Here is a 25,209-nt window from a genome sequence, read left to right on the forward strand (position 1 = left end):
CAAAGACTAACAAATAAAGTCATTTTGGGTTTACCCAAACGTGCAGTATACATTGATAACCCGACGGTTTTTAGTCACACGCAGAAGAAACATTTGGAGCACTAATTGGAATTAATCAATCAATTTCAGGAGGTGGACTTAGTGATCAATCTGGCTAACAGTGCATTCACAAAAGCCCAAGTCATCTTCCCAGGCCATGTTACTGGACATGATCAGATGACCCCAAGGTAATGTGAAAACAAAGGTTACTAGGGAGTTTCCTACACGATTGACTAAGACGGCAGTACTATAATTCCTGGGATGGAGTGATTTTTATCAGAAGTTTGTACTGAATTTTAGTAGTGTGGTTGCTCCAATGACTGACTTGTCAAAGAAGCGCAGAAAATTTCAGTGGATGAAGGACTATCCGGACAACCTGAAAGTTGTGTTAACCATGGCCCCAGTGTTGGCCATACCTAATTATGCAGAGCCATTCAAGTTGGCTATCGATGCAAGTGATGCAGGTCCTGGTGCTCTCCTCTTGAAGACAAAAAGGTCAAAAGACCTATTTGGTATTTTTCCAGAAAATTTAATAATTATCAACAGAAATATTCCACGACTGAGGAGGAGACCTTGAGCTTGATGTTGACATTGCAACAGTTCAGCATTCATATTACCAGCACCATACACTACTCCAGCTAACGTCCCACAAATGCCCTTTATAACTGAAGCCTAATCATTCCCATTGCTCTCAGACATCCCTCCTCAACTCTCAACAGATCCCAGGAAGATGTCGCTAGAATTCCCAGGTAATTAGTCATTGTTAGTATTCCCAAAATTCCTCTCTCTATTACCCTCCAGAATCTTCAAAAGTACCAGACACCGACTTCTATTCCCAGTGCTATGAGCCACCACCCAGTGTTCTAGATCTCGGACTGTGCTGAAGTCAATAGGTCAATGTTCCTACTAATACTATTTGGAATAAGTTTTTTTAAAAATTCAGATTTACTCGAGGCAACACCTACCTGTATTACATAAAAAAATTTGTATCTAGTGCAGAGATAGAAGGAACTGCAGATGCAGGAGAATCTGAGATAACAAGGTGCAGAGCTGGATGAACACTGCAAGCCAAGCAGCATCAGAGGAGCAGGAAGGCTGATGTTTTGGGCCTAGACTCTTCTTCAGAAAATGAAGAAATTTTTTTTTGAATGAAGAAATGAAAGAAAAATGAAATGAAAAAAATGAATAAAAAAAGAAGAAAACCCTGGGGCAGTGACTTCCACAGATTCACAGTCCTCCACAATTACTCCTCATCTTAGTGTTGAACCTACCTCCTCTCACTTTATATCTATGGCCTCTTGTTCTAAACTGCTCCACAAGGGGAAGCATGTATTTGATGTCCACCTTATCAACCAAAGGCTAAGTCAGAGTGGAAGCAATGAAGTAAGGCAAAGCAGGGGGAAAAAAAATTTACTCCCAGCACTGTACAGCAAGAACTGACCAAGATTGCTTCAACTGCATCTTCCGACTTTGCAATTTCTACCATTGACAATAACTAAAAAGGTATTGACACAGCAATGTAATTATCCCCAAGTGATACATTACTGCAACTAGGATACAAACCATCATCATTCTCATGTGTAGTGAGAGTCTTCTCCAGCTCCCTCACCAAAAAGCTATCCTCATAGTGGGATGAGAATACCCAAATTGAAATACATCTTCTTCCAACCCCCCATTCTTGTATGAATTGTATCGAGACCAGCTCAGTTTATAGGAATTCAGAGGCGAGCACACAGTTACTGTCAACTAAAGCAAACTCCTTAGCTCAGCCTCAGTCCCTGCCCCTTTCTTTGGTGATCAGGACTTAAGAGCCCAGATAGGTTTTCTCCAGCTCTGTTACTTGCAACTTTTCATCATCTTTATTAATTACTCATTTCTAAACTTATCACATTATTGCTTTGACTTTAGTTTTGCTAAAGCAGGCTGTTTCTTCAACCGTTACTTTGAAATTCATGTTTACTACTGTGCTAAACCTAATCTTTTGAAAATGTGCACATTGGAGCCTCAAGTGTGAAAACTGTGGCCCTGCATGCAAAAAGGCTGAAGGACCCTGGTTCATCCACATTCAATGGATGTTGATGGACATCTAGGACAACTGGCTGCAACATTTCTGTAAGACGGCAATTATTAGTTCTTCAGTACATTAAACTTGTTCGATTCAACCACAAGGTCTAAGTTGCAATTCATGGGAATTATAAACAGATAGAATAAATAAAGAACATTGGGAGGAAGCCCAAAATATACTAAGTGCTGAAGATTATCACATTAAGGGAGATTTAAAAGCAAAAGATACTGCAAATTCTACACTTCACTGCATTTACAATCTATGCCAAAGGTATCACAATGTTCATAAAATAATACAGCATCATCTTCCTAACCAGCAACTGTCCTCAGCTGTGTTGTCTTATTTCACTCCGGTTGAATGTGGGAAGACATTTAAGAACAAGAGAAGTGTAATAACTAAAACAAAAATACTGTGTAGCAATGTCATTTCTAACAGCAAACTCACCAGTTAATGGGTTTTTTCTAACATCCAATACAATTAGAGTACTATTGGTCTGCAAGATATCAAGCAAAGCTTTGGCTCCTTTATTAGAAATTCCACATTGCTGCAAATCAAGGGCTGTAATAAAAAACAGAATTCCTATAGACTGGTGTAAAATACTACAAGCAACATTTCCATAATATTTACAACACATTGAAATGACCCATTTGGCAATGGAACTAACCTGTATGTTAATGCTCCTCCCACCTTTCTTCATTGCTATTATTATCCTTTTATTCCTTCTTCTCTTATCTACTTACCTAGTTTCCCTTAAAAGTATCTAAAATATTCATATCAAGGGGTAAGTTACACAATCTAACTGGTCCCCTGAATTCATTGTTGGATTTATTAGTAACTCTCATATTTATGGCAGTTAGTCTGGAATCACATGCAAATAACTAATTTTCTCTTCACCTACCTGAACAAATTCTGACAACTTTAAGATTTGCTCTCAGGTCATTAAATAATCTCTATGTCCTATTCTGCTGGATTTTTCCTGACAACAGAAGTATTTTGTATGTGCATGCTTGTAAGAATGTGTTTATGTGTGTTTCCCTATTGCTTCTCTGGATTCTAATCCTGTTTATATCTTGCTTAGGTGACATCTAATCCAGTTGTGATGGTTGGTTCAAGGTAAACAGCAACTTGCCTATTCTCAACAGAGATGCTCACTGCTGTATCGCTTTTACAGAATCCAAACATTTTTTTCCCAAATGTGTTCAATGGAGTTTTGTCTTCAGTTCCGTGGATCCCAAGGATTTTCTTCTTTTGAATTTCCTTCGGCCACGTACTACAGTAAGAAGGTCTCTACCAAATGCCAGCTTGTAATTATTAAGTGTACAATAGCAACTTCAAAAGTTAAAGCGCAATTTTTCCTGCTAGCCAGCATTTCTGGAAGGACATGGTGGTAGTGTGGCCCTTGAAATCTAAAAACTATTTCAAATTAGAAATTAAAAATAGTTTGCAAACTTCAGAGAAGAGCCAACATGCATAACTGTTTTCTGGCAAAAGAATTATTTGGAAGATGACCCCTTTGATACACATGAAGTAATTTGATGGTGTATGTTGCTGTGACCTTTACTTTGCTGCCCTTGTTCAGTGCAATCAGGCTTATTCAAGGATAAGCATAACCTTCTTAGCACTGTCAACAAAGAATTTCTATTTAAGGAAAACAGGATTGCATTTTTGCTTCTCACCAAATTGTCAACCGAGGAACAGTTCAAATGTCAACAAAACCAGTGTTGGATAATCTGTTGTGTGAGAGTCAGCAAAACCCCATGTCCTTTTGGTATTAGGACAGCAAGTTCAGGGTTCAGGAGACGAATTATGCATGATTTACCATCTCTCTTGTATGGGGACTCAAGTGCAACCCTACTAAGATTAGCAAATTTAGGAAACTAAAGATTATTCCTGGGAACTTATTCTGTGTCATTGAGCTAGCGGGCTGCCATGGTTAGTTTATTAACTAACTGAGCAATAAGCTGCTCATTAGCTCCATTGGACAGGAGCAAACAGGATTATATATACCATATACATTTTCTTTCAAACAGAAAGAAAGTCGTGCTTCACATCTAAAATTCAGTATATACTGAAAACTACAATCCTGCTTTCGGTTCAACCTACCTTTCAGCCAAAGATCATCTTTGAGGGCATCTGCAAAGGCAATAGCTCCAGTATCACCAATTAATGTGTTACAGTTCATGGTAATGCGTCGCAAACCACTCATGCAATCTAGATCAGGATGCCTATAACGAAGACTCTCTGCCCAGACTTGACTATGTCTTTTTGTTGCTTGATACTGTATAAAATATATGCACATAACGTTTTAGTCATTGTGCAAGATAAGTGTTTCTGTTGAATTGCTTATTATATTTGCGATTTAAAACCATGAAGTAAGATACCACAGAAATGAGAAATTATTAAAAACCTGCCTTAATAATGCTGGTCATATGCTCTGCTCCACGCCATGTTATGTTACAGCCTGTGAAGTTGACTGTTTTCATAGTTGCTGAATGCTTCACACTCTGGCAAATGACTAAATAAAAACCATTAGATTTAATGAGCTGTGATTATGAAATATTATGAATCCCTTAGTAATACAAGCCAGGTGGAAACAAGCAACTTACTTTCCAGTCCATCATCTCCTATTGGACAACGTGCTAATGAAAGGTTCTGTAGTGTTTTTGTCCTGGATAGACCCTAAAAAAATTTGCACATGACATTTACAATTAACAATTAACATATCAAAAAGGGATTATGAAGACTATATACAAAGCGCATTAGCAATATCTGGTTGCCCATAATTAAATTTGAAAGAATGCATACTAATTTCCTTCTTTATTGTTAACTAATAATTGCCATTTGATCAACAGAGTTAATTAAGTTTCAACATTTTAGGCAATTTTGAAGGCTTTGGTTCCCACATGAACAGAAAGGCAGGGAGGAGACAAGATTCTGTGTCAGCAACTGGGAAATCTAGAAGTGCTAAGGATTTAGCAACAACACCATGTTATGTTTTCTTCATTACGCTTCCCATAGAACAGCCATTGGCCTAGCAGGAAATCTGCAGTTTTAAGGAGAAGACACAAGACTCACTGAGAAGAAATCTGGCAATCACAAGACTCATGGGTCTGTAAAAGAGAAAAGAAAGAGAAAAAGAGAAAAGAGAGAGAGAGAAAAAGAGAAAGAGAAAGAGAAAGAGAAAGAGAGAAAGAGAAAGAGAGAAAGAGAAAGAGAAAGAGAGAAAGAGAAAGAGAAAGAGAAAGAGAAAGAGAAAGAGAAAGAGAAAGAGAAAGAGGTGCCTGAAAGGAAAGGGCAGTGTTTGGAAGCAGAGATGTTGGTGGCAGAATGGGGAGGAATGCAGTAGAAGAACATATCCTTGAAGGGAGAGGCAACAGCCTTGTGATATTATTGCTGGACTGTTAATCCAGAGACCCCGGACATGTTCTAGGGGCCCAGGTTTGAATCCCCCCCCCCCCCCCCCCCAGAACAGATGGTGGAATTTAAATTCAATAAAAAGCTGGAATTAAGAGTCTAATGATGACCGTGAAATCTTTGTCAATTGTTGGGAAAAACCCATCTGGTTCACTAATGTCCTTTAGGATGGGAAACTACCATATTTACCAGGTCTGGCCTACATGCGTCTCCAAACCTACAATGCAGTTAACTCTAAACTGTGTTCTGATCAATCAGGGATGGGCAATAAGTGCTGTGCTATCCAGTGACACCCTCATCCCATAAATAAATATTAAAACGGCATCCAGAAATACACCTATTTTTCCTGGCCACAAGCAGTGCTTGAAAAGTACTCACCTGCAAGAGCTCACAGGTTCCTTCGTCATTTAAGTGCTGGATTTGTCCAATCACGCTAAACCCAGCTGTTAAATTCAACTGGCCCTCAAACTTTGAGAAACAGAGCCTTATTTAAATTTTGAAATCAATGATATAGCTCTGAAAAGGGTCCCAGTATTTCAATTTAGCAAATTAAAACTATTCCTCAACTTCCCATCTGTCAAAAGATCTGAAAACCCTTCCTTAGAAAACTGGCTGTAGCATAATTCCATAGGCACTTTCTAGCATCTACCTTGAGGGGAAGTAATAAGCTGTAATCCTTAACAGCAAGTGTCACAGGCATAAGGAGTTATGTCCTCACCAATTATCCACATAAGTAATTTCAACGAGAAATTATTAAATAGCTATCAAGAACAGGAAAGAGGAACAGAACTGAAACAGTGTCATATTGGATGCAAAACCCTAATTCTGTTTATTTCTTCAGAGATGCTGCCAGACCCCTGCTGAGTTTCTCCAAGGCTTTCTTTTACTTCATAACTACAGTTGTGCAGTATTTGCTTCTGTTGAAGAACAAGAAATAATTGTCTTTCCTTATCAAACCAGTGACACTGAGGCCTGAGCAACACCTATTCCATTACTCTTGTCAAAAATCAGTAAACTCAACACAGTTTGAAGATAGAAGCAGTGAACTTCCTGTTCTAATTGACTGAGCGAATCACTAAGTGTTTGTCATCAGAGAAAGCACTCACTCTGGAGCATACTAACAGGCAGAGGCATCAGAGTCCGCAGATGTCACTGATATATTGTATCCAATACATCCAGACTGTATTACAAAATTCTGATCAGTAGACAGCCTTTCAAGCTTAAATTTCACAGCATACTTTCAATAAGCTGCTTTATAATCACTCCATTTAGGCTTTTAGCTAACTGTGTCGACTAAGCTTTTTTCAGATATTAAAGTCATAACTTTAACTTTAAAATCAGAACAGGGACATGCAGGAAAAATGGTCAAAACCGCATCTTCTGATACAAAAGATGGAAGTAGCATGGAACACTCTCCTTCAATTAATAATTTTAAATCTGAGATGGATTTATGTTTTCTTGGATAAGGGTTTAAAGAGTTGTGGACCTGAGGCAGGTTGGTTGGGTTGACGACTGTCACGTTAATGAATGACAGAACAGATTCAAAGAGTTGAATGGCCTATTCTTGTTCCTATATTCTTAAACAAAAATTTAATTTTGAGAAAGTTTATTTGCTGCAAGCGAATATTTGTGTCCTAAGTCGAAAACAGATGCACTTTTTTTCTACTGCACAATGTTTAGTCATTTGTTTTCTTCAGAAATATTCCCAGATTCCCATTAATACAGAAAACAATTCCCTTTGATGACAGAATCAATAACCACAGGTTAGGTTTAAAAATCACTGGCAAAAGAATTGAGAAGGGAGATAAGAATTGTCTCCCCAGTTAGATAGGTGTTAGAATATGACACCTGAAAATGTGCTGGAAAAAGATTCCAGGAATAGCTGAGGTTTTGGAGGAGATCTGTAAGCTCAGGTTGTGGGTGTTGAGGTTGGTTGGCTTGCCGTTTTGCAGACGTTACGTTACCATGCTTGGTAACATCCTCAGTGCAGCTTCCGATGAAGCAATCCACCTGGTTTTTAAACTCTAGGGTCTGGTGAGATGGATTGCCTCACTTCCAGGTTTCCTTCGTAGTGGAATGTATATGGGGTCGATTCAATGTTTTGAATGGTATTAAACAGGGTAACGAAACATCTGCAAAACAACAAACCTGCTCAGCGAGCCAACCAACCTCAAGATTCCAGGAATAATTTTGAATGAGTGTGGACAGTACTTATAGGTAGGGACATTATAAGATTACAGACCAAAATAAGCAATCTGGGGCTGTTCCTTTGAAGAGTCAAAATGTACAATGGGTCAAATTGTTTTCTTCTGTGCTGGGCATATTTATGATTCGTTGTGTGACTGAGGCAGCTCATATATCATTCATCTTAAGAACGTACTTGAACAGACCGCTGTAGGTAATGAACAGACATTACTAGTATCTTGTTTACAAGCTAATACCACTTTGATGTTTCCTCACCTTTGTTAATGTCAGAAGATCTCCGTGTCTCAAGGGTAATCCTTCTAACTCCAAAGTTTTTAGAGAACTGGAAACACTCAGAGAATCTCTAACTGATTTGCACAGTTGAATTGTAAGGTCTCTTGATCGGATGGCTGGTATGTGTTTTCTGATGTTCTGTTTAGATCTTTCACTCCCTTTAGAAAACAAGAAAAATAATCCTAAAACAATAACGGTTAGATGAAATTTGCTCACATCAGTGCTGCAGATACGGTCAGTTCAAGGATCCAGTCTTCTCCTTTTAGTCATCAGGTTTCCTGAGCCCTGAGAGGCCTGCCCTCCACAGCTGAAGTCCTACAGTAGGACTTTGCTTTCATCGCACTATCTTCAAGCCTTTCACATGGAATGCGTGTCAAACAATGTGTACACAACCTGCCTTATGGCTAATGTCAAAGTCATAGCAAGGACAATTTTCTAAAATTCCGTTTACTACATTATTCTTGGGCAGAGTTTTCTAGTTTACTTTTGCTTTTTTGTCTCATTATTTTACAAAGATGCAAGTTATATTTTAAACACACACAAATTGACCAATTAGACTAACTGGACTGCAGTGCTATAACTACTAAATCGCACTATCAACATATTGTTCTTCTTTCTCTTCTCCCTTCATGCAGTAATCCAACTTACTCTCAAAAATGCATTTTATGGTATTCTTAATTTCTGACTGTGGTAACATGGGTCAATTTTTATTGTTTTCCTTCAAAGTGAGTTTGAACGTCACATTTCCAAACTCATGGTACTTTCCCAGTGATCAGTGATTCCTTTAATGATCCTGAATAAATTATATCAGCCTAATCTTAGTATAGACTTGCCTTTTATTTCCTAGTACACAATACATTCCTTAATAGCTTCACATTGAAAAAAATTTCAAAACATGTCATTTGAGATACCACCTTCAGCAATCTTTTCCTTGAATAGTTTAACACCATCTTTACATTGGATATATGGCACAGAAACAGGCCAGTCAGCTCAAACATGACTACTTAAACTCAGTTCAAGGCTTCTCCCATCTTTTCACATCCAGACCTACCATTGCAACCATTGATTCCCTTCTCCCTCAAGTGCTTGTTTAATTTGCCCTTAAAGTGCATCTGAACCATATGCTTCAGCTGTAACTTGCACTCTTTGAGGCAAGAGGTTTCGTCTGCATCTCCTACTCGATCTCCCGGTGTGAATTATTCCCTTCCCCCTATGTTATGGCAAGAGTAATGGCACTAAGGAGATTGAACTGATATTGAAAATGGCAAAAAAATCTGATTCTTGACTTCAAGAGACGCTTTCAATGATCTTCCCCTCAACTTCGAAATGGCAACTTCACAATCTATCCCTTGAGTGATGACTAGCTTGTTTCCATATCATTATTAGCTCAGTTCGCCCCTACTCATATCCCAGTTCCAAATCTCCTCTCCAAAACTAGACGGCACAAACACGTGACAGATTAACAAAGAGCAGGTACCTGGCAACCTCAGCTCACTAAGTGCCCAATGCCAGCCATCATCCCACTGGTTTTTCTGTACCATGTTCCTACTTAGTCCATGGTCACCATCCCGCTTGATCTTTCATCCATGCATTATAACTTCAGCAAACCACCATCCTTATGATTTTAGCACACCTGTCCTTGAACTACTTCGAAGGCACTGCGCCTTTAACACTCCAACCTGAAGATGAGGGACGCCCATGATTTACAAGCTTCTACCAAGTCGCTTCGCATGCAAGGATAGCCAAACAAGAGATTCAAGATGATTTTTCACTGACATGAATACAGACATCTTATGGCTCTTAGCTTGCTTTGTTAACAATCACTGACTTTCAAACTTACTTGAACACATCCAGCTCTGAGTGGGTGATCCTGTTTTCTTTGAGCACATGGGCTTTTAACATTAGATTGCAATGAATCAGTCTCTCTAAGGGGGACATTATTGCTTTTTAGCACACAAAGTCTTGAGCACCAAGTTACAGGCTTCAGCATCAATGGTTTAACACTTGAGAGAGGGGGACAGGTAGATAGCTTGTGATAGTGGGAATACTGAACGATAATTGTGCCACTTAGACAAGGGATAGTCATATCACTCTACACCAGCAGGTGTCAACATCATAAATGCAGCATATGCCAGTAGCTTATGCGACAAACAAACTGCAATGCTTCAAGTTAATGGTAATGTGTTGAAGGAGACTACGTATTTTAACTTTTTTAAGAAACAGCAACTGAAATGGAAATTGTCATAACTGGAATACTAGGAAAATTTTGCAACTTGAACATCAAATTTTCATATTGTTGGACTGTGCAATACAATATGGCTTTTTTTTTCAAAAAAAGGAAGCAAAATGAGATAGAACTGCACCACGAATCTTTCAAGGTATTGAAGCTGTGCCTAACAACTGCCCTCTGACTGTCTGAGCTGCAGTGCTGAAATGCTGCAAGTGCCAAGAGTAGCAGAATGGAAGAGACACCCATAGTCCACAAGCAGAAAGCATTCATTTCTACCCCCAATCACTCTTGATGTGAGGAAAAGGACAGAAAAAAACAAGAGTTTAAAGGAAAGAATTCCTACCAGAAAAGACCCACGTTCACCCGATCTCTCACTGTTTTGAAGAACGGACTGTCAACCACCAGATAATAGTACATCATTACCGCAAAAAATACAAAACCTAAGATTTGAAAGATGTCCATATCGTTGAGGAGGAACTGCTGAACGTCTTAAAATGCATAAAGGTGGATAAATCCCCGGGGACTGATCAAGTGTAGCTTAGGACTCTGTGGGAAGTGACAGAAGAGGTCACTGGGGGCCTTGTTGTGAAATTTGTATCATCAAAAGCCACAGGTGAGGTGCCAGAAGACTGGAGATTGGCTAACATTGTGCCACTATTAAAGGAAGGTGGTAGGGAAAAGCCAGGGAACTACAGACCAGTGAGCCTGACATTGGTGGTGGACAAGTTATTGGAGGGAATCCTGAGGAAAAGGATTTGTGTGTACTTGGAAAGGCAAGGACTGATTAGGGACAGTCAACATGGCTTTGTGGTGGCAAACCGTATCTGACTAACTTGATCGAGTTTTTTTAAAAGTAGCAAAGAGGATTGATGAGGGCAGAGCGGTGTACATGGTCTGTATGGACTTCAAATAGGTGTTCATCAAGGCTCCTCATGGTAGGCTGGTTACCAAGGTTAGATCACATGGAGTACAGGGAGAATTAGCCATGTAGATACAAAACTGGCTTGAAGGTTGAAGACAGAGGGTAGTGGTGGAAGGTTGCTTATCAGACCGGAGGTCTATGACCAGCAATATGCCAAAAGGATCTGTGCTGGGTCCACTGCTTTTTGTCATTTATATGAACGATTTGGAGGTGAACACAGCAGATATGATTAGTACATTTGCATATGACACTAGATTTGCAGGCTTAGTGGATAGCAAAGGAGGTTAACTCAGAGTAGAACGAAATCTTGATCAGGTGGGCCAATGAATGGCAAATGGAGTTTAATTTAGATAAATGTGAGGTGCTTCATCATAGAAAGGCAAATCAGGGCAGGACATATGCTCTTATTGGCAAGGTTCTGGGGAGTGCTGTTGAACAAAACGACCTTGGAATGCGCGTTCATAGTTTGTTGAAAGTGGACCCCCAGGTAGACAGGATAGTGAAGACAGCATTTGGTATGCTTGCCTTTATTGAATGGTGCATTGAGTATAGGAGCTGGGAGGTCATGTTGTAGCTGTACAGGAGATTGGTTTGGCCACTTTTGGAGTATTATGTGCAGTTCTGGTCTCCCTTCTACTGGAAAGATGTTATGAAACTTGAGAGAATTTGGAAAACATTTACAAGGATGTTTCTAGGGTAGGAGGTCCTGAGCTACAGGGAGAGGCTGAATAGGCTGGGGCTTCCTTCCCTGGAGCATCGGAGGCTGAGGGGTGACCTTATAGAGATTTATAAAGTCATGAGGGGCATGGTAGGGTAAATAGCCAAAGTATTCTCCCTGGGGTAGGGGAGCCCAAAACTAGAGGAAATAGGTTAAAGGTGAGAAGGGAAAGATTTAACAAGGGACCTAAGGGGCAACATTTTCACACAGAGGGTGGTGCTTGTAATGGAATGAGCTGCCAGAGGAAGTGGTGGGCGCTGGTACAATTACAATATCTAAAAGGCATCTGGATGGGTACGTGAATACTAAGTGTTTATAGGGATACAGGCAAAACGCTGGCATATGGAACTGGGCCAGTTGGACAAAGGTCTGTTTCCAAGTTCTACATCTCTATGGCTCAATAAAAACAACCTTCTATCTTGAGGTCTGGACATGTGAACTTTGGAATATTGTTTACAATGTCTACATTCTTTTTCCAACCATTATATATGTTAAACCATTTGTCTTTTATCTGTCCTAATCATAATCAAGTGCACATTTTTTTTGGGATTTTGATTTTCTTTGATCATGATCAAATTAAGTGCGTTAAAACGAATAGAATTTTTTTTTATTGTTGAAGAAATTTGGCATGAATTGGCATGAGTACCAGTCAGTCAGGCAGATTAGTGACTTTGGAGGTCTTATCAGGATTTATACAATTAAACATTAGATGACAGATTGTGGAGCAGTGGGGCATGATTATCGGCACATTATCTCCATTACATTGTGACAGTACGAAAGTCAAAGGAGGAATGTCCTTAGCCAGGTGAAGGAAGTCTAAAGTCATTCAGGACATACCGCCACAGGGGGTCTGTCAAGGGATTTGTATGCTAACAGACTAATGGGTTGCTATGGTGAGTCATGCACTCAGCCCTACAAGAGACCAGGGATCATAGTCCTTGCACTGCAGGGGCTGGGTCACACACAATCCTAGCAGCCAAGTTCAAACAGTCCAGAGATTACTGATAGGACAGTCAGAGTACTGTGGAGACATCAGTCAAAGGGTGGCTGATTCAGTCTCTGCATCTAGCTAAGTCAGACCAGGGGTCAGGTCACAGTCAGTTATGTGTGTTCGGTCAATAAAGGTCAGGGAGCTCACCAGGAGAAAGTCTATGGAGTCCTAGGAATGGTTTCACTCTATTAGGTTACTGAAATAATGGTACCTGTGATCAGGGGCAATTGCACGTAGTAGGCTGGCATCCTATTGTTATTTGGAAGGAGTCAGGGAGACGGGAAACTCTTGATAGGGGGCTAGTAGGTGTTGATTTAGGCCTCTAGATGGGGAGAGTATAGGATCAACAAGAGTACAGGAATTGCAAAAGGCAGGATATCTGTGGGTACAGTGGGCATGTTAATTTTATTGTAAAGGGGCTCAACAGAAACAATGGAAAGAATAAAAAAGTTATCACAGCCACCAAGGCAGCAACATGAAGGGAACACAAAGGATGGGGGAAACTTCATTACAAACAGAGGCTGCATGTCACACACGTAAAGTTGAAGATGGAATCATGTTGTCACGTCAAATCAAAAGTCAGTTGCATACAAACTTTAAAAATGGTAAGTATTGCAAAGTGGGTGGAGTAATTTCATTTTTTCCCTTTGGGAATAGAGTAAACAAATTTAGTTTTGAGACCCTTCTCGGTCAGTTGTAATAATCACACAACCACTAATTAAGTAGTGCTGTCCAACTGGTTTCAATTTGCACTTCATTGGCAGAACATTAATTGTCCAAAAATACAGATTTCAAAGTACTACTTCAAACAATGAGTATTACATTGAGTGCATTACTGCCTCCCTGTCACATGAGTTAAACAAAATGTCATGACAGCAAGGAAATCAAAAGTGGAATCTGAAGTTCCTATTTGCCAACCACGTTCCAAGCAAGTTTTGGAAGACAATACGTCACAGCTGCCAGATTCTCTTAATGAAATGCGAGAACACAAGGACCATAAGCTGCATTCTGGAAAGAAGCCTTGTGTTGGGAGGGGTGGGAACAACTACAGACATGGCATGTTTCTGGCAAAATTCAATCCTAGAATGGCACAAACAATTTGGTTGTCCACCATGTAATTGGTTGAGAGAATATACCTCAAAGCTCCTTATCATGGTAATGCTATTACCCCATTGGGAAGTCTCTATGCCACACTTTGAGAGAGAATAACATATGGGTCAGGCATTCCTTCAATTATGTTATGTCATCCTTATGATACTACCCACAGATTATCTGTTAAAAGAGCTCATATGGATATTGCTATCGCTGGAGTCATTGCCAGCTTGATCATTCTGTGACAACAGCGAAGAAAGACACAGTGGCAAGAATATATTGCACAAACCCAGGAAAAACATTAACTGCTGCAAATCCTCCAGAGGGAGGGATCAGAAGGACAAGATACACAGAGAAGATGCAGGCAAATATGACATTCCAGATTTATAAATTGCACTGCCATTTTCTTCAAATGCCTGAAAGACAGTACAAGACAATGTGAGATTGCGTTAACAACAATTAAGGGTGTCTTGCCCCATTATCTCCAAACTGTCTGCAATGCTAGACAAGGATTTGCCCTCACAAGGAGTGAACAGAAATCCTATCCTGATGGCTGTCTAGGTAACAGCTGCACCTATTTTCTGATAGTGGCTTGGTTCGTAAAAACAGAAAACAGGAGCAGAAGTAAGCCCTTTGAGCTCAATCCGCTATTCTTATTGGTTGTGTTTGATTATCCAAAAATGCTGTTTCTGTTTTCTCCCCAAACCCTATAGTTTATTTAACCCCAAGGACTATATCTAACTCATAGAATACATTCAACATTTTTGCATTCACCACTTTCTGTGGCACAGAATTCCATAGGGTAAATAGGTTTCTGATCTCTGACCTAAATGGCTCACCTTGCACTCAGACTGCGACCCTAATTCTGGACTTTCTAGTCAACAGGAACGTCCTTCCTGCATTTGCCTTTACCATTACAGGTCCTGTTAGCAATCTCTAAATTTCTATGCGATTCTCCCCTTGTTATTCTAAATACCAGTGAATATAACCCCAAATCTTCTTTTTTAATTCATTAACAGGATGAGGGAGTCACTAGCTAGGCAGCATTTATTGCCCATCCCTAACTTCCCAAACAGCAGTTCAGAGTCAACCACATTGCTGAGGCCAGATCAGGTAAGGATGGCAGTTTCCTTCCCTAAAGGACATTAGTGAACCAGATGGGTTTTTCCAACAATTGACAATGGACTCACTGTCATTATTAGATTTCTAATTGCAGATATTTTTCAGCAGGATTCGAACTCGGGTCCCTGGACCATTATCTAGGTCTCTGGATTAACAGTCCAACAATAATACCAATAGGCTATCACCTCCCCATACATTGTTCCTGCCATTCCTGATAATCCTTCATTGCCCTCCCTTCATAGACAGACCACCTCAGAAAAGGAAACCAAAAATGCACACAATACTACAGCTGCAGTCGCACCCCAGCCCAATAGAACTGTCCTAAAACTGCCCTGCTCTTCTACTCAATTCCCAGAATGAAGGCCAGCATTGCATCCTTCATTACCTGCTGCAACTGCATGCTTATTTTCAGCAACTGGAGTATAAGGACACTCAGGTCTGATTGAACCACCCCTTTCCCAATTTATCATTCAGACAAAAATGTGCCTTCCTGTTTTTGTCAGCAAAGTGGATAAACACATTTATCCACATTATATTTGATTTGCCATACATTCACTCAACTCGTCAAATCACATTGAAGTATTTCTGCATCGTGCTCAGAATTCAACTTCCTTTCCACGTGTTATCTGCACACTTAGAGTTAATATATTTAGTTTTTTCATCTAAATCAATAATATATTCCTGTCCAAAGAAACTGGGGATCTGTGTGGCATCTGCCAAACTTTCAAGCGTAAATGCATCCAGAATGATACTAATGCTATTCTCACCAGGGCACACCTCTTCATATCCTTCCCGCTTGACAATGATAGTCAAGCAAATAGTGTATTAGGATTGTCCACCATCACTGGCACAAACACAACAGTTATCTTCTTCACCAATATTGCATCAAGAATGTCTGATCACTAATCTGTGACATTTGAAAACCAAAAAGGCTTACTTTCTATAAATGCTCAATGTTGGAGGTCTGTGCCAGATATCCTGGGGGCTGTCACGATTCACGCATAAAGAACTTTCAGATGCTTGCCCCGTTTAAAAATTCTCGAGCCACACAGGAATGGCCACTGGAAGATGAGGGGTTTCCACTCCAAAAATGGCTCATGAAGCATTCACAAAACCCTCAGGTTGACACAGAATGAGATATAATGCTGCTCACGCTTCAAACAGGGCCATAAAGCAGAGGTTTTGATGACTGGGCCAGAAAGGGTATACCACATATTTGCAGCATGTTGTGCCCTTCACAACTGGACCTAACAAGAAGAGGGATGTCCTGGATGCAAATGAATGAGGGTCAACAGCAATCTTCTGGAGATCAAGACGGAACAGGTGACGGGTGACAATGACAAGAGAACAGGACAAAGCAATTCATCACAGAATGCAAAAGGCCAGAGCAAACCTTACAGTCACATATTTCCAGGATGAACGAGCAGCATTCGGACTTCATTTCATAGCTCACAATTCTGTTGGTCACCCAGCAAGCTGCCCCTGCTTAGTGTAAATAAAAAATGAGTAGACCTTGTTATTTTTGCAGTCCTTCTCCTTTTGTATTGCGGACTAAATCTCTATCATCCATATGACTGTATATGATATTATTAGGTGAACACATTTTCTATACATAACCTGCTCTGTATGCTACTTGGGGGAGAAAATGGCAGTGAGATACTGCAATAATATTGCATGGTGCTAATATTAGATAGCTTTCAAGTAATTTGGGAGGATATGACATCAGAATGAAATGTACTGCATCAGGTTGACATAAATCCTGAGGAACTCACTTTTGAACTTCCCATCATCAATAATCTATTGTTTCACAGAGCAGGTGAACAGCTAAGTTGCCCAACAATTCTTGAACATCCTCTACGACTATTTTGAACCTGCGAGTGGAGCACTTTCTACAGCCTTTCTTGGCACACTACTATATTGAGAGTCAGTGGGCATGCAATCTGACAATTGTACATCCCTCAGCACTGAGTGCTTGAGTATTCCCTTAAAAGGCAGATACATTGTAGGGAAAGATTCATTCTGAAATGGATGGAATCATCATAATTTCCATATTCTCAATCAGAAGGTGAAAGGATGTGTGCAGATTAGGCTCTAGCACATTCTATAGACGTTGCATTTAGTGCCAGTGTTATCCACATTAACGTGCAACACATTGACTGCAGCCCTCAACATCACAGATCACGAACATGTGGCATTAGAGTTAGCAGCTTCCAAGACACAGGAAAAGCTTGGTGATAACGTCTTTTGTCCTTTGGAAGGCACTATCTCTCACAAGGCTGTGACTTAATCAATCCGACATTAAAAATTTTTCAACAGTAGACATTGCAACAAAACAGAAGAAGTGAAAAATATATTAACAAATGTGATTATTATTTACATTATCTAAAACCCCTGCCACCACATTCCCCACAGTATGTTTCCTTCTTCATTGCCTCTCACTACAGATAGGTGCAGGTCTGGCTTGAGCTGCTTAGGGGGATCTATGCTTGACCTTTGAACTTGCAGGTCTTAGGCAGTCATCCCCTGGTGCTTTTAAGTCTAGACAGCACAGCTCTACTGAATATGCTGCCAGAAGCAGGCTTGCCCTCCTCAATTTGTAATTTTGACTGCTTTGGGATTAGAGGCAAAAGGTTGGTGGAGGGTCTAAACTCATGTAGAATATTCTGAGAAGCAGCTCCTAATGCACATGCTTGTCAATTCCCCTTCCCATCGGTGCCTGTACCCTTTCTGAAAGGAAAGGGCACTTGGAGTGAATCAAATTCCACCCACCCTTTCTAGCTTTCCCAATGATGCTGTGTGACCAAGGCCAATCGAAGCACATAACCAGCAGACATTGAGAATTCTTCTGGAACTCAATTCTCCAAGATTATCTCTAATCTTTCAATGGACATTGAAGCACATGCAAGCCACAGCAACCGCTGCACTAAGGATGTCAGTGAATGTTATTCGCATGAGCTTACCGGCTGCCTCTGTGATCCTGCCTAATTTACTTCTGCCTGTCTATGTAGTCTAACCAAGTTGTTTATAGGTAAGAACACAGGCAGGCCTTTTTCCATGGGCTAAGCAGGTGCCTGGTCTCCAGCAGTATCCTGAATGTCAGACAAATTGGTACTTGTTATTTGACTGGCTGCAAAGTCAGTGACATGTTCATCAGTTTAGGTACCGAAATGAAGTACCTAACAAGGTGAAAATCTCCAAGCCAGTAGAAGATTCAGGTAAACACCAAGGCTTCAGAGGCTTTCTCATCAGAGGTAGTGATGAATCTGGCAGCTTCCAGTGCTAAAATATTTCCAGATGCTTGCTACCACTGGGGGATTAGTTGGAGAAGATGAATAAAAGCCTGTGCAGGAAATGGATGAGTTAGCACTACTGGTAATAAGAGACCTGCACAGTAATAAGATGCTTACTGGGTTGGCTGCCAATTGGAGTCAGGCAATCCTGCTCTTCTTTGACGAAATCCACTAATTTATTCTCCTAGAGTGAGGTGCCAAATGCCTGACTCCTCACCGCCTTGGATCTTTCGGTCTGTTTGTGGGTAATTTTTTTCTGCAATGAGAGAAAGGAAGGAATTGAATGTCATGAAACTGAGTGCAAGAGAGGTTAATGGTCCTGCATGAGCAGGAGAGGGGGTGAAGTGTCCGCAGAAAATGAGGAGTTGGGAAGGCTTAAATGGGCATGATGCTAGTAATACTGAGGGCAGTGTACCTTCTGTTTTTGAGATGTCAATTACAGTGAACGATGGCCATGAATGAGTGGTAGCAAAGAGATTGTAACATTTAACACAATGGAGTACAGAACATCGTTAGCCTTCTTCCTGCAGAGCTGCATGTTCCACTTCACTGTCGCATGTTACAATTTTGGATCCAGTTTGGCTAGTGGTGGTGATGCGCCCTTCTTTTGTGATACAAACAGAAGAGAATCGACCTCCTCTACACCAGTCCATGCACCTAGCACCTCCTGTCCCCATCCATGAGGTGATAAGGAAGCATTCCTTTGCTCTGCACTACCTCTTGGACGATTATGATCAAGTATCACAGCATAAGAAATCATTCCTGGCTTGCAGTATCAGAAATGAAGTGCAGGTGAGCTCAGCATATGGGACTAGTGGCAACAAAGCCAGAAGGCCTCAGGAATGGAAAGCTCTCACTGTAGGATTTTAGTTCCATAATGAATGAGGTGAAAAACAGAAGAGAGAACAAGAAAATTCAGCCTAGGCCAAAACACATTGGACACTATGAAACTCAAGCATCACCAAACTAAGTGCAAATTGAAAAATCCACCCTTGGCGAATATCTTATATTGCTGACTCTCAATCCATCACTCCAACCACAGAATGGTAAATAAAAACCCGAAAGAACTGCAAACGCTGTAAATCAGAAACAAAAGCAAAAATTGCCGGCAAAGTTAAGCAGGTCAGGCAGTGAGAGTAAACAGAAATCAGAGTTAACCTTTTGAGCCCAATGACACTCCTCAGAACAAATGATAACTAGGAAAATGTCGGTTTATATGCAGAAGTCAGGGTCAGGGAGAGGGGTTAAGAAGTAAACAATATGTAGAGATAGAGCCCATAAAGACAGAAGAACAGTTGGACAAAGGAATGGATAATGATCTGGCTAAGACAGCGGACAGCTGTTGATAGGGACTGTTAGTCACTAACAGTGAGTTGTGTGTAGTAGCAGACTGTGAGATAACAAGGGCTGGTGTGGGAGAGTTGGGTGAGGGACATGGGAGAGCCCTAAAGTTGTTGAACTCGATACTGAGTCCAGAAGGCTGCAGGGTCTGCAAACAGAAATTGAGGAGTTGTTCTTCCAGCTGGCGCTAAGCTTGCTGGAACATTGTAGCAAGCCTAAGACAGAGATGTTGGCCAGGGACAGGGTGGTGTGGTGAAGTGGCAGGCAACTAACTGTAAGCTCAGGATCTTTTTTGTGGACAGAACATAGGTGTTCTGCAAAGTGGTCACCTAGTCTAAGCTTTGTTTCCCCAAAGTAGTGGAAACCATATTGTGAGCAGTGAATGGTACAGACTAGATTGAGCGAAGTGCAGATAAAGTGCTGCTTCGCCTGGAAGGTGTGTTTGAACCCATGAATACTTGCAGGGGGAAAGAAGTCAATGGACAGGTGTTACACCCTCTATGCTTGCAGGGGAAGGTGCCACGGGACTGAGTTGAGATGCTCAGAGTAATAGAAGAAGCCTCAGGCTGTCCCAGGGAGATCAGATCTTGTAGAAGACTGACAGGAGAGGTGAGGGGAACATGTGTCTCGTGGAGACATTTTCACACTTTCTTCCTGTAAAGACTCTATTCCATTCTCCCAGTTCCTCCGTCTCCGTCTCATCTGTTCCAACGATGCCAACTTTGACGAGGGAGCCTCCAAAATGTCCATCTTCTTCGTCAACCAAGGATTCCCAGCATCATTGTTGAAAGGGCGCTCAGCCAGTTCTGAATCATATCCCGCACTTAGGCCCTTACCACCTGTCTTCTCTCCTCCAACTGCAATAGGGTCCCCTTGTCCTTACCTACCATCCCACCAGCACCCACATCTAGAGGATTATTAGCCACCATTTCCACCACCTCTAGCAGGATACCACCACCAGACACATACTCCCCTTCCCTCCATTGTCAGCCTTCTGCACGGACCGTTCCTTCAGGAAGAACCTAGTCCACTCTTCCTTCACTCCCAACACACCCCCCGCAGCCAAATGGCACCTTCCCCTGCATCTGCAATAGGTGTAACACCTGCCTGTTTACTTCCACCCTCCTCAGTATCTAAGGGCCTAAACACACCTTCCAGATGAAACAATGCTTTACTTATACCTAGCTCAATCTAGTTTACTACATTTGCTGCTCTACATTGGGGAAACAAAGATGAGACTGGGTGACTGCTTTACAGAACATCTACGTTTCTGTCTGCAAAGAAAAAACAAAAAGACTCTGAGCTTCCAGTTGCCTGCTACTTCAACACACTGCCCTATTCCCTGGCCAATATCTCTGCCTCAACCTTAGTGTAGTACTCCAGCAAAGCTCAGCACAACCTGGAAGAAGAGCACCTAATTTTCTGCTTGGGGACCCTGCAGCCTTCTGGACACAATATCCAATTCAACAGCTTTAGGGCTTGAGCTCTACCAAATCCTTACCCAAAACTCCACACACCTGGCCTCATTATCACACTGTCTGCTATTGCACAAAGCCCATCGTTAGCCACAAACAGTTCCCCTTAACAGCTATTCACCCTCCTAGCCAGATCATCATCCTTTCCTTTGTCCAACCGTTCTTCTCTCTCTTTGTGCTCTATCCCTACCTATCATTTGCTCCTTAGCCCTCCCCACAACATAGCTTCTGCATATAAACTGACATTTTTTCTAGCTACTATCAGTTCTGAGGAAGGGTCAGCAGACCCAAAGCGTTAACTCTGTTTTCTCTCCACTGATACTGGTAGACCAGCTGAGCTTTTCTTGTTTTTGCTACACAGAATTGAGAAGTCAGAGCTGATGCATTTCAACAGCATGTCATAACATTGAAGATTTTAAGGAGGCAATAATTATCCATTTTACAGTAGCCCAATTTCAGTTTTAAAATTGAACAACTGACACTGTGCTCATTACAACAGCATTCACTATAGTTTTACCCATTACAGCAGCTCTTAAATGTATGTGGCCTAATGCTGGAGATTCCATTTTCATTTGCAAGGACAGCATTGCCACAATAAGTTCAAATTTTCCAGGTTCTTGTTAGCTAATTTAGACCTCTGTCAACAGTTTAAAACTGTTGTCTCATTTAGAACTCTGCACAATGTCAGAGCTTTCCTGCGACCCTTTGCAACCTGGTTATCCTCCCCATGGCTTTCAGTTTTCCCTCAGGTCCTACCCTTGCAGCTTCTACCTCTCGTACTCCGGTACCTGGCCTTTGCAGCTGCCAGCCTCACAGCCCCTACCCAGCTTCCTGCCTCCCTCTTACTCTTCCAACAATAAATGACCTCCAACAACCTTTATCTCTTCCCCTCTCAAAGCCCACTGCAGCCTCCCTCTCTTCTTGCAAGGCCCCGACAGCTCATCTTCACCACTACCAATGAGTGCATAACAATGGGTTTATTTGAAGACATAGAAAATAGAATAAAATAAATTATTTTGAACTTAGAAAGGACCTTGGTTAGATAACATTTAAGGACTTCTATGCTCAGTTCTGATTTCCATGTTATACAATAGAAGATATAGAGACACTAAAATAGATGCAAGAATGAACCAGATTTCTAAAGTTGTTAACAGAACTGAGGTTATAACATGGAAAAGACTAAGTAGGACAGAGTCTTTTCTCAAAAAGAAACAGAATCAGCGATGATTGGAATAGCACAGCAGGCTTGAGAGGTTTGAAAGCTTACTTCTCCTTGTTTGTAGGCTCACATGACCTAATTGAAGGCTTTTTTTTAATTATAAAAGGTGTTTAATAGAGAAGATACAGAGAAGGCTTTCTACATTGTTTTATGATTCTCCACTGTAAAGTTAGTCCTTTTAAATCAAGTAGGTATCTTACCTGTTTCTCCAAGGCCAAGTTGATAGTAACTTCTAATAGCAAGGAAAGTTAAATTCTTGTTAATACTGATGGTGCTGAAAATTGGTGCCCACTCAGACAGCTTGATCCAATCACCATTAATGTCAAAAACACCCTGATTTAAATTTGCCTTCACAGCTTTTAGTGGAACCAGGTCATGAAGAGCACACAAATGCTCATAATGTGCTTCAAAATCCATTGGCTCTTGCTAGTACAGGTGAACAGATTCGATCATTTGATGTGACCCTGGGAAAACAGTGAGGGAAAGAACTGTCACCAAATGCAATTAAGAAACTTCGAACTGTACCAAGCACCCAAAATAAGGTACGGAAAACCTAGAAGCAGCAGCAAATCATTTGGCCTTGTGACTGAATGACAGACCTGATGGCAGGGGGCACAGCGATGGGAATGTTGCAGTCTGGCATATTCCAAGGTCCAGCACTACATGTTGAGGGATGCTGTAAAGGTTGAGGCAGCTGCTGCCAAGGCCCAGTAGGTAAAGACCACTGTCTACGGGAAGACCACCATCTAGGATCTTTCTGCTGAAGCTGAATGGGGATCTGTTCAGTTATCGGACCCTCCCGGTGCCCGAATCATATGTAAAACTAATCTCACACAAGAAAGAGATACCTTCGTTTGTCGGATAGTGTAAAACTCCAATGTCTGTTTTCTTCATATACAACTGTACAGAACCGAACTGCTTTATTAGCTTTGTATGTGTACATATAATAAGCAAAATATATTTTTGAATTTGTAAAGGTGAGATACGATTGCAGCGTGGAGGCCGAATTGCGGGCTGTGGGCACGGGCGGGGGCGAGAGATCGGGAAGGGGTTGCTCAGAATAGGGTGTGGGGATGACAGTGGGTTGGGGAGGGGGTTGGAGTGGACTGAATGGGATGGACGATACAGTGAGTGGAGGAGGCAGTAAGCGGTGAGATTCGAGCCGTGTCTCCAGAGGGTCAGCTTGCGCCGCTGGACCCAGCGCATTCAGCAGGAACCGGTGAATGGCGCAAAACAGAAACAAACATTTCGATCTACTTAAGATTCCGTGCTCGCCACTCATTTCACACGATAATGTTCCCCTCCCAGCGGTTAACTGTACGGTATCCTGTCTAACTAACGCAAACCCCTGGTTTTACTCACTATCACTATGGGAGACGCTGATCCTTGTTGCAGCTCCAGCACAGGAACCGGTGCTCACTGCGGCTGCGCAGCCCCGAACTGAGCGCGCGGACCCTCCCGCCGGCTCCAACCGTCCACTCACAAGATGGCGGTCGTTGTTTGAGGTTCGGCTGTACAGGCACTGTTAGTGACCGTTTTGATGCAGAAATACCGGAGTTAGAGTGGGGTGGACGAGCTCAGAAATCACACCAAACCATACTTACAGTCTCCCGTATACATGTAAATCTATGGGCTGAATTTGTGTTTACAGATACGTTGTATTTTGTTTAAAAAGCATTCAATTTACAGATAACAAGGTATAGAGCTGGATGAACACAGCACGGCGAGCAGGAAAGCTGCCGTTTCAGGCCTAGACCCTTCTTCAGAATTGGGGGAGGGGAAGCGACACTGGCCCTATCCCCCACCTCTTCCTCCGTTACGTTGATGACTATATCAGTGCCGCTGTATCACTCCCACAAGGAGCTCCAACAGTTCAACCACTTCAACACCTTCCACCCCAACCTTAAGTTCACCTGGACCATCTCAGTTAACACTCTCTCCTTCCTGGACCTCTCTTTACATCTCTGGAAACTGATATCCATTTCAAGCCCCCGACTCCCACCCACCTTACTGCAAAAATACCATCCCCTATTCCCAATTCCTTCGCCGCAGCCGCAACTGCTCCAGGATGAGGCATTCCACTCTGGTACGTCCCAGATGTCCTCATTTTTTTAAGGACCGCAACACCCCCTCCCCTGCCCCCCCCCCCCCCCCCCCCCAGCTGTGGTCAAAAACGCCCTCGACCGCATTTCCCACACCTCAGCCCTCACACCCCTTCCCTGCAATAACAACCAAAACAGAATCCTCCTCATCCTCACATACCACCCCACCAACCTCTGGATCCAATGCATCATCCTCTGGCACTTGCGCCAACATGCAATCTGACCCCACCACCAAAGACATTTTTCCCTCCCCACCATTATCAGCTTTCCGGAGGGACCACTCCCTCCATGACTCCCTTGTCTGCTCCACATTCCCCACCAGCCCCACCATCCCCGTCAGTTTTCCCTGCAACCGCAGGAAGTGTTACATCTCACCCCTTTCCCAGGCCCCAAGAAGACCCTCCACATCAGACAGATGTTCACCTGCACATCTGCTAATGTGGTATACATATCTGCTGTTCCCAATGTGGCCTCCTCTACATCAGGGGAAACCCAGTGGAGGATTGCAGACAGCTTTGTGGAACACCTACGCTTGGTTCGCAACAAACAAACTGCATCTCCCAGTCACGAACCATTTTAACTCCTCCTCCCACTTCTTAGACGACATGTCCATCCTGGGCCTCCTGCAGTGCCAGTACGATGCCGCCCATAATTTGCAGGAACAGTACCTCATATTTCGCTTGGGAACCCTGCAGCCCAGTGGTATCAATG

The 25,209-nt window shown here is 41.9% G+C and overlaps 1 protein-coding gene across 1 annotated transcript in view; it reads right to left on the minus strand.

The window, feature by feature from the left end:
- cep78 (centrosomal protein 78) overlaps positions 1 to 24,147 on the minus strand; it is a 98,410-nt gene extending 74,263 nt beyond the window's left edge. The window contains exons 1-7 of the mRNA XM_048528350.2: positions 23,759 to 24,147; positions 22,597 to 22,860; positions 7,979 to 8,154; positions 4,711 to 4,783; positions 4,516 to 4,619; positions 4,208 to 4,382; positions 2,549 to 2,662 (exon numbers count right to left, since the gene is read on the minus strand). Of these exons, the coding sequence (XP_048384307.1) occupies positions 2,549 to 2,662; positions 4,208 to 4,382; positions 4,516 to 4,619; positions 4,711 to 4,783; positions 7,979 to 8,154; positions 22,597 to 22,813 (859 nt within the window). The 5' untranslated portion in view covers positions 22,814 to 22,860; positions 23,759 to 24,147. The remainder of the gene's footprint in view (positions 1 to 2,548; positions 2,663 to 4,207; positions 4,383 to 4,515; positions 4,620 to 4,710; positions 4,784 to 7,978; positions 8,155 to 22,596; positions 22,861 to 23,758) is intronic.
- Between the last annotated feature and the right edge of the window lie 1,062 nt (positions 24,148 to 25,209).

The sequence above is a fragment of the Stegostoma tigrinum genome, chromosome 3 (genome assembly GCF_030684315.1).
Source record: "Stegostoma tigrinum isolate sSteTig4 chromosome 3, sSteTig4.hap1, whole genome shotgun sequence".
Taxonomy (NCBI): Eukaryota; Metazoa; Chordata; class Chondrichthyes; order Orectolobiformes; family Stegostomatidae; genus Stegostoma; species Stegostoma tigrinum.